We start from the raw sequence: 10,865 nt of genomic DNA on the forward strand, positions 1-10,865 counted from the left end.
ACATGCGCGCTGGTGTGTGTGTGTGCCCCTTAAGTTTAGATGATTTTGCTCTTATTTTGCACAATGCCTCCTTTGACATCATCAGTGGGACAAAAATGTAAACTTTAAACAAAAACAGAGAACATTGTCCACTTGCTCTAAATCTTATGACATCACTGATGATGTCATAAGATGATTTATGACATCACTGATGATGTCACAAGGCCTCTTATGACATCACTGATGATGTCACAATGCCTATGACATCAATTCCGGGACAAAAATTCAAACAGAGAACATTGCCCACTTGCTCCCTTTCATAATAGCTACGTATGTGCCCTCTGAGCACAACTGGCTCAGTAATGGGCCAGGGTCCCCTCCCCTCACGGAAATTATCCCACGGACATTATCCCATCATCTGTCACTTTAATGGACTGTATATTTTGCACTTTAGAATTTGTGATTTGTGTTTTTCTGTAGGCTATTGCTTCATCCCTATTGATGTGACCGCTGCACTGCATACTTAAGTCAAATTCCTTGTTTGAAAACTGAATATTGAATCTGTGAATAATCGGACCCCCTCCACTTTCCCTATCCCCGGTAGACTTCACCTCACCCCTGTTCCCCTCATCCATCTCCACTGCCCATACAGACAGCCATGCTCCTACTTCCACAGCAACAGTGGCCTCAGCAGTAGGCCTATGTTAGGCAAAGCAGGCTCATTAGGACTTGGGACAAACAGCTATAGTGCTGCCATGTAGCACCCCTCACCACCACACCCCTAAACCACACATACCTTTAACGCCCCCAGATCACACCTAGGGGTGCTGCTAATGTGTGAAGGGAGACACAACCTGTAGGGGTGTAATGACTCCCTAAAGCCCCTTTGCATGAAAAGCCCCCCACCCTCTCTCTGTCCCAAGAGCTCGTTGACATTCATCCTCTCAGCATGAAAAGACACACGGTTTTGTTTTCTCACTGCTGGGCTTTCACCGTCATGCATCCTGCTCTGTTTGGAAAACAGCATGTCAACACAGGCTAGAGAGAGTATTGTGATGTTTCTAGGTACAAGAAGCAGGTTAACCAGCACTGGGTTTTTGAGTTTTGGTAATAAGCCTACAAACTCTCTCTGACTGGATGACATCAACACCCAGCAAGAAATCAGTAGGCCTATGCTCAAAGACATCTTATAGTAAATAAAGAAGAGGAAAGTAGGCTAATTCATGTCACTGACTTTTGGTGTCATGATTGTACCGGGTTCCAAAGGAAGAGCAGTTTCAAATATCAAAATGCTTTTTTTACCAGCTTTGACCAGTAGATGGTAATATTTAACCATACACCAGAAGAGGACAAGGAAGGCTTACCAGTTACCACCAACCTGTGGAGGCACTCAATCCCACTGCTTATTCAATTACTAGCTCATTCCTGATCACATTTACCCATATTAGAAACATAAAAATATGGATCCAAATATATCAATCTTAATGCAATAATAACAGGATCCTAGACTGCTGTCAGTCAGTGAAGCTAAACTCCCTATCCTATATTCTCTCATTATTCAAATGTCTAGAGGGTGAAATCTAGAATAGATAATATTACACTATAGTTCTCATTTTGAACCCCCGTTTCACTTGTAGGTCGTATCTGCGCCCATTAGCTCGTATGGTTGGACTCTATCTAGCCTATATCATAAATGTCACGCTGGTCTGGGGCTGGCGCCTCTGTGCAATTACCGACAATTACGATAATTGCTGTGCGCAGTTATTTCTATGTTCCCTTGAGCGGAGTCACCTTCCCCTCTTTGACAGACAGCGCATTGCTGTTCCTGTTGTCCATTGGTCATGGTGCCCCATTATAATATTTTACAGTTTAGTTGTGATAGATAGTCTATGTAGGATGCATGGCATTTTAGTTGTGGTCTATTATCTAACGATTACTTTGCCCCCATATTGACTAGCCTAGCAAAAAAAATGCGAAATAACTTTTTTTTATTAGAATGTTGAAACCAATAGAATATACTCTGCAGATTTAGGCTACCTTTCCCTTTTATTTGGTAGCCTATACACTTTGATTTATGATTTCTTTCTGCCTTATATAGGCTATATGAATGTTAATCAAACAATTAGACAATTAGCCTACATTACATACAGCCTATTTCCTGAGGAAGAAATCCTGTGAAGGATATTATAGGCTACCGCAAACACCAAAAACTAGCCTAGCCTAGCCTACTGTAAGGCCTGTATGGCCTTGGAACTTGTAGAAAGGAGTTGGTAGGCTACTGATATCGATCGCTCTGTGTGTGTGTGTGTGCTTATTGAGTGCAATCGAGTGTCTGTGTGTGTGTGTGTGTGTGTGTGTGTGTGTGTGTGTGTGTGTGTGTGTGTGTGTGTGTGTGTGTGTGTGTGTGTGTGTGTGTGTGTGTGTGCGTGTGCGTGTGCGTGTGCGTGTGCGTGTGCGTGTGTGTGTGTGTGTGTGTGTGCGTGCTTATTGAGTGCAATCGAGTGTGTGTGTGTGTGTGTGTGTGTGTGTGTGTGTGTGTGTGTGTGTGTGCGTGCGTGCGTGCGTCGTCTCGGTGGCGCCATGTGCCTTTTTGGATTGCTAATTTCTGTAACCGCCTCGCTGTCCGCTCAGAGCGCCCAGAGCAGAGAGCAGCCTGCCCTGAGGAGAGGAGGGCCGCCCAACACGGCGTCACGCTGGCTGCCAGCAGGGATGACACTGCAGGTAGCTGCTGCTGCTGCTACCACACACACACACACACACACACACACACACACACACACACACACACACACACACACACACACACACACACACACACACACACACACACACACACACACACACACACACACACACACACACACACACACACACACAGACACTCGATTGCACTCAATACACACACACACACACACACACACACACACACACACACACACACACACACACACACACACACACACACACACACACACACACACACACACACACACACACACAAGGTTAACAAGTGAACCCGTAAATTAAAAAAAATCGGTAAATAGGCTACATCATGGCATCATGCAGCCAGGCCCGTATCAATATCATTAATTGTATGAGTCTACATCCTATATTATAGCCTACTCTTTTTGGAATACGATTTCAAAACTTTCAAGTCAAATGGATGTCTGTGGCATAGCCTATGCACACAGGTATAAGAGGCAATTTGTGTAATCTTGACATGCCTGCTATCCAGCAGCATACATTGCACATACGTGCATTTATACAAATTGTTTTCATATGGCTTACAACTTTGCCAGTAGGCTGCTATGTGTTGTAAAAATGTACAACTGATTCACTTTTTTCCTTCTTTTTTTAATCTCCAGTGTGGTGGGACAGTTTGTTAAGCTGCTGGACTGACTGCTGCCTGGACCAATGGCATCCCATAATGACATATGGAATATGGTGTTATGGAAATGAAGGACATTGAATGAAAGGGTTGGCGTAAACTGCAGCGTCAAGCAAGCCGCAGGAAGACAAAGTAAGATCGGAATTAAGTCAATTTATCTTCCAAAATAAAAGCATAATGTGTAATTTCTGATAGTTTCACTATTTGTGTTGAAAATAATTGTTTGATCAGATATGAAATGAATCTATAGCTATGAAAATATTGCATGGTCTTATGGTGTGTGGTATGTCCTGATGAAACGGTATAAAAGTTAATATTTGATAACTTGAAGATGCGGGGGGGGGGGGGGCATAAGTACCATACTAGAAAACTCATAACACGTCAAAGGTCAAGTAAAGTACACCAGACATTTATTCGGAAGTGATATGTGTAATAATCCCATCCCATCGAGGGAGAATTCGGGACCAATGTCATTCTCTGTGCTGTGTTCATCTGGGGCCCAAAAGCTACAGTAATAAATAATTATAAGTAATTATATCATTAACCAAATAATAATTTCAGTGATTAGTCATTGTTCAATTAGTCATAGCACAAATTTAATCTGCACCCATCCTACTTGCTTGTGCAGAACCCAAAATCCGATGAAGATCTAAGTGGAGTTATAATGGATTTGTTTGCACTGATAAAACGGTAGGCTACCTACATACCATAGGTACAGGTCGGTCACGTTACTTCCAGTATTCGTGTGTGTGTGTGTGTGTGTGTGTGTGTGTGTGTGTGTGTGTGTGTGTGTGTGTGTGTGTGTGTGTGTGTGTGTGTGTGTGTGTGTGTGTGGCCGTGGGGGAAAACTGAAGGATTCATTTCCCCCATGCTGACCCATTGACCACACGTTTATGACGAGACACCACCTGAATGTATTTATTTATTTTTACATGGTTACATGGTTAGATGTAGAATATTAGTTTATTTTTCACCCAAAAACTATTTTAGACTAAAAAAAATATATATAGGGGGGGGGGGGTCTAGCCTACTTCCCGTTTAGAAGTTTTTGTGCCAAATGTTATTGGGTGCAAGGTTTGTAGTAGGCAAAAATGTCACATACAGTAGTAGGCTCTCACATACAGTTAGTATAGTTGCTGGTTTTTATTTTGAAACCTGATACCGGAAGGGATGTTGTTGCTTTTTTTATGTACTTGGCGTTCAGCGGTTTGGACAAATGAGCATCGGGGGGGCGGAGCTGAGGAGGAGCGGAGCTATTTCTCCAACTAAAGCTCGTCTGTCCTGTGTCCGTCTGCACTGTGCAGTCTGAACCAAGCCACAGAGTAACGTAACGTTAAGCTAGTCTGTCTGTTTTTTAGTTAACGTTTCACCGTCCAGGAATACTAACGTGACGCTTCACCTCTGCCGGCCGTCCACAGAGACACAGGAGGAGCAGCGGTGACTACTTTCTCAGCCTGTTTCGCTCTCTGGCCAGGAGTCCAGGACTACATTTGGCTTCTTCTTTTTCTGCGTAAAGTGGCGCTGTATTTTTTGCCTTCTCAATAATGGACGGCTTTTACAGCAAACTCGCCTGACTTGTCCCTTCTTGATGCGGAGATTCTGGGTGATTTGAGCTACTTTGTGTTCCCGTGCGGATCGTGAGTTGCCGTCGGCTCAGGAATGCATCGTTTTTCGCTATTATAGCTCCATGTAAGTTTTTTTTTTGTCGTTCGGCTCTCTGCCCAGCGGGATCTGCTACTCGCTACTGGATATACCCGTGGACTTTTGAGCACTAATTTGGTGTAAATGGATCGCCATTCCAGTTTCATTTCCATTTGGCTGCAACTGGAACTCTGTGCCATGGCTGTGCTTCTGACTAAAGGTACACACACTTTTGATCTGCGGACACGCGACTGCCATGTTTGTTTGTGTCTCCAAATCAGGCAAAAGAAGAAGAAAATGTGGTAGTGGTAAAACAAGCTGCAAAAACCCTGGCTCCGACTGGAGTGCTGAAGCGTAATGAGACCTAGAGTCACATTTTGGTGGAAAAATATAACTTTCAACAAGTCAACGAGTTTAGTATTTAGAATGTAGTCTTAGAACTTTTTTTTTAAACAAAAAGTCACCAGAGAGATGAGAATATGTCCCCATGTTTCCAATGCTAATCAACTTGTTAAAGTGTTTTTGTGAATGAACTGTCATTTCTTGATAGTAGCGTTGCGATTTGCCTCAAATCCGCCTGGTTCTCAAGCTTCTGTTGTTTTCTTTTTTTAAAGCAACCCGAAAAGAGCTCTGCATTGGAAACAGCTGGAATTATCTCAACCAATTGGCAGGATTTGCCGCTGGTTTGAAGATTTGTAGACTGCACCAGACTACATGACTTGTTAAGGACCTTGTTTTGCAGTACAGCTCTTTTTTTCCAGATAAAAGTCCAAGTCTTTTATCCCAAGCGCCCCTGAACCGCTCTTATACATTCTTTACTAACCCATAATAGCCGTTTTGGTTTGGTATGTTTCATTTGGATAGCATATGGTTATTATTTCAGTTCTGAAGCATATCTGCCATCCACAGAAGACTTAGCTAGCAGCAGTAGTGCAAGCTTCAATGCCTGGCCTGTTTCTGCCCCCCTCAGCCCACAAAGGGGCCTCTCCTTTCTAATGAAATATTCTCCAAATGACCTGACTGGGCCCTGCTGCTCCAATCATTCACAGGCTAAACACTGATCTGATGAATGTGCTCCTACACGGCAACTGCATGCACTTAGAGGAGCACTTCCACTGAGACCAAGTTAGCTTTATTTCTGAAACATGCATGTTTTAGCAGCTGCCACAGCCTCAAAACACCAGGCAAGACTGTTATGAAAGGCAAACATTTGTTTCATGTTCTTGTCTGTGGGCCTGCTTCTTACATTTAAGTCTGTTTCTATCATTTCTCATGTAAAATGGCCATCAGCCCTTGCTATAAACTTATATTTAATATCCAATAGAATATTATAGTGATACCAAAGGAAATACAGAATACCATAATGCCACTAATAAACTCACTTATACACACACAAGCGCCCATACCCCATAGTAATAGTATAGTGACTGTGTTTTGTTTTGTTAGGTCAGATCTTAACAGTGTTGTCTGGCCTACTTTTCCATGCCACTTAAGTTAAAGAAGTAAAGAAAAGGATACAGATAAAGTAATGAGTGGGCCTGTGTAGGAGGAAGCCTAATGATAAGCTTTGCTGGAAGCTTTTTAGATGGGACCTCAGTGCACCCACCCCCTCAGTGCACCCCGCCCCCCCAAGCAGTCCTGACCACAAGTAAAGCTTTGCGTGCAAACTGGAAAAGGAGACTCCTGCGCTGCACTCCGGCCCCCCCTCTTTACGAGTTTCCATTTGGGTTGAAAGAAATTGACTTTGGCAAACAAACCACTAATTATAAGCTACACGGTTCCTGTTTTATAATGCAGACAAAAAGGGCCATTTTGCACGGAAAGCTCTTAAATGAAGGCATATTTACTGAATTTGTGCAAAAAGAGAATATTCCCTTGAGCTCTTTCAAGTTACCTGGCTGTTTATGGCAGGGCTTTACAAACGCATTCAGGTCAAGGACTTCTAAATAGACCTGCATTAGACTACAGACGCCATGTGATACGTCTGTCCTAAGGAAATCCCACCTGATATATGTTTTGTTGCTAGATATGCATTCATATCATACAGAAATACACAAGTGTCTGTACTGTAAGTAGAGAGATAGCTGTGTGGAGAGTGAACCCTGTGATCAAAACAATCATCATTATAGTCTCTCATTATGCCAGTTGCTAGGGAGTGGAATAACAGTGAGGTTAAACTATTCCTCATTTCGTTGGCATCTGTTTAAGGACCCTGGAAGGTCTCAGAACCTCCGTTTGGGAACCACAGGTTTATTAGAACTCTTGACAACCATGCCAAACTGGTCAGCTCAGCTGCACAGCATAAATATAGGCACAAACGAGGCCTGATTGACGAATAAAACACTCTTGTAAATGTGACGTATCTAGACAGAAGTCTTCTTAACACAGCCTAATTGACGTAAGTCTCCTTAACACAGCCTAATTGTATATTTTTTGCTTCCTGCTTTCCCCAGGAGAAATCAGATGTTACTGTGACGCGCCGCACTGCGTGGCCACCGGGTACATGTGCAAGTCTGAGCTGAACGCCTGCTTCACCAAGGTCCTGGACCCGCTCAGCACCAACTCCCCGCTCACCCACGGGTGCTTAGACCCCGTCACCAACGCCGTCGACGTCTGCAGCAGCTCCAAGAGTGCGGATGCCCTCCTCGCCGGGGTCTCGACCGCGACGCTGGAGTGCTGCCACGATGACATGTGCAACTACAGAGGCCTGCATGACCTGGCACACACCAGGGACTCCACAGGTACTACGACCAGGAGCACCCAACGGAAGACTTAGGTTTAGGGCTGCAAGCAACTGACGTTTATTTTCATTAACGATTAATCTGCCCTTTATTTTCTCAACGAATCGATTAGTCGTTTGGTCTACTGTCTATAAAATGTCACAAAATGGAGAAAATTTTCACTTTTTCACCAAAGCCAAAGATGACATCCTCGAATGTCTTTTGTCCTGACCAACAGTCCACAACCCACAGATAATCAGTTTACTGTCATAGAAGACTAAAGAAACCAGAAGATATTCACATTTTAAGAAGCTGGAACGAGAGCATTTTTTTCTTAATTGCAATTTTTTTCTAAACGATTAATCGATTGTAAAAAAAAAAAAAAAGAGTTGTCGATTAATTTTCTGTCGATCGACTAATCAATTAATCGAGTAATCAGTGCAGCTTTACCTAGGTTTTCTCTGTTATGGTGTTAAAGTGATCTGTCTCTCTGGGAGTACAATTTAACTTTTTACCATGCCCCCTTGGTAAATATTCAATATTTGCCTCTTTCCTAGTCCAGACTGCATTACCTTGAGCTGTAGGGTTCTTCAAACACCTGGCTGTTTATGGACATGCAGGGCACCTTTGCCCCCTCCTCCTCCTCCTCCTTCGTCTTTTTTTAATACTTCCCAGCTTTACTGAAGTTCAATTTGAGTTTTGTAATGGGCTCCAGCACAGCGGCTGGGAAGGCAGGGAGCAGGCAGTTTACCTTTAAGCACTTGGAAGAACATCAGATGTATGTTTTTTTATTATGTGTGCACCATGTAATTTTCCCACTGAGTAGGAATGTGCCTTGTAGAATGAATATTCCTCGACAAGACTGCATGTTGGGCATAAATACTGGCTGGTTGAGTTATGAAAAGGTGCATAGAGAGAGGAGAGGAAGGGGGATGTTCTGTTATGACCCTGTCTGTCCAGAGGAGGCTATACTTTATTAGCTCAAATTAATTTCTGGCTCTCAGCTGGGACAAGGTGACTCATTTGTTTTTGCCCTCACTTCCTCACTCGTCTGTCTCTGTTTCTCTCTCTCCCTCTCCTCTCTTTCTATTTCTCTCTCTCTCTCCCTCTCCTCTCTTTCTATTTCTCTCTCTCTCCCTCTCCTCTCTTTCTATTTCTCTCTCCCTCTCCTCTCTTTCTATTTCTCTCTCTCTCCCTCTCCTCTCTTTCTATTTCTCTCTCTCTCCCTCTCCTCTCTTTCTATCTCTCTCTCTCTCCCTCTCCTCTCTCTATTTCCCTCTCTCTCTCTCTGTGTGCCTCTCTTGTCTTTGATCACTTTATTGACATGACTGTTCAGCGGAAACACTATTGCCAAAGCAGTATCGAAAATGTTAATTTTCAAAAAGCAAAACAAACAACAATTCATACATTCAAACTATGTGGAGGTGACTATTTGCTTTGAAAAAATGTGCTCTCAGGGATGCAAACTAGTCTACCCTGCTGTCTGTCACCTTTTCCACTCTGATGACTTTGCATCACTGTACTGTACAATGGTGCAGATGCATCAGTATCTATAACCTAGTAAAGCAGTTGTGAAACTCAGAGCACCAAGTTCCTCAGATCATTCATAAGTCTCTCTCTCTCTCTCTCTGTGCAGATCACGGGCGGTACCAGCCGGAGGTCAGCAACAGGAACCTGGTGACCCGGGTCCAGGAGCTGGCCTCAGCCAAGGAGGTGTGGTTCCGGGCGGCGGTGATCGCGGTGCCCATCGCTGGCGGGCTCATCCTGGTGCTGCTCATCATGCTGGCTCTGAGGATGCTCCGCTCAGAGAACAAACGGCTGCAGGACCAACGGCAACAGATGCTGTCGCGGCTCCACTACAGCTTCCACGGCCACCACACCAAGAAGGGCCACGTGGCCAAGCTGGACCTGGAGTGCATGGTGCCCGTCACGGGCCACGAGAACTGCTGCCTCACCTGTGACAAGATGAGGCAGGCCGACCTGGGCAATGACAAGATCCTGTCTCTGGTGCACTGGGGGATGTACAGCGGCCACGGGAAGCTGGAGTTCGTATGACTTCCCGCCGGGAACTTTCGTACGACTTCCCGCCAGGAACTATGTGTCCTGCCCCCCAAAAAACAGCCTAGACTGCCTCTCGCTCGTTGGCTTTTGCCTTTTTTTTTGTACTTTTTAAAAAGACATTCCCACCTTTTTTCGTCCATTGGGACTATTGGGTTTGTGCTTTTATTTTTCCAATGGCGAAAAAAAAAGACTGGTCTGACGCCGTGTGGTTTTTGCTAGAGGAGCACTTTACTTGAAAATGAAAGGCAAACCAACAAGGAGCTGTATTTAAACTTGAGAGGGCAGGACATGGACGGAGAGAGGGCTCTGTCGTTGCTCCTGAGGATCCTGGACTTTACACTGAGCGCTGAAGGATTCCAAATCTGTCTTATTTGCACATTTGTAAAGAAAAAACGAAACGAAACAAAAAAGTTGTCTCTGCTTAAAAGAAGAAGAATTTGACACTGACACCAGGGTACAAAAAGGACTTGTTTGAGGAGTAAAAAAACAACAACAAGTTGATGAATCAGTGTTTTGACTGTAGGTGCGCACACTCCTCTGTGTACGTTTCACGATTCAAGCTTATTGTAAAGATTTTAAATATATATATATTTTTGTCTGATAAAACTGACCGGTGTGTGTCTTGTTTTGGGTGAATGTCCAACATCTCTCTTTGTGATCAGACTATAAGCTTGATTGTGAGTGTGAATGAAAAAACATCCATTAAAAGTGACATTTTATTTATTCGACGATTCACTCGTCTCTTTTTGCTGTGTATTCTTCACATGAAACTTGAGCGACGAGAGGAAACATAATATTAGTATGCGTGTACTTCACTTGTCCAAGCTTATTGGCATTATGTTCATAGCTTCTGGTGAGCAGTCAGAGTGCAACAGAATAGCCGTGTGTGTTTGTAGTGTGCGGTCAGGAGAGGCTTTCTAATGAGTGAGGCGGCCATGCTGTTTCAAAGCCAGGTAGGAGTGTGGTGGCCTTGGCTTGTGTCTGTAGTGGCCCTGACAGTGCCCGCCTTGTCTTACAGTAGTGCCGCTACATCTGACTCAGTCATTCTTGAACCCTCTCCAGAGGTCAGCTTTTCA

General features: G+C 44.0%; 1 protein-coding gene across 1 annotated transcript; it reads left to right on the forward strand.

Moving 5' to 3' along the window:
* Positions 1-4,676: 4,676 nt before the first annotated feature.
* On the forward strand, positions 4,677-10,496 carry LOC310796810 (BMP and activin membrane-bound inhibitor homolog). The gene is made up of 3 exons (XM_083659044.1): positions 4,677-5,228; positions 7,462-7,749; positions 9,365-10,496. The coding sequence occupies exons 1-3, from the start codon at positions 5,153-5,155 to the stop codon at positions 9,781-9,783; spliced, it is 783 nt and encodes a 260-aa protein (XP_083515170.1). The 5' UTR covers positions 4,677-5,152; the 3' UTR covers positions 9,784-10,496.
* The last annotated feature ends 369 nt before the right edge of the window (positions 10,497-10,865 follow it).

This window comes from Poromitra crassiceps, assembly GCF_964638095.1.
Source record: "Poromitra crassiceps genome assembly, chromosome: 2".
NCBI lineage: Eukaryota > Metazoa > Chordata > Actinopteri > Beryciformes > Melamphaidae > Poromitra > Poromitra crassiceps.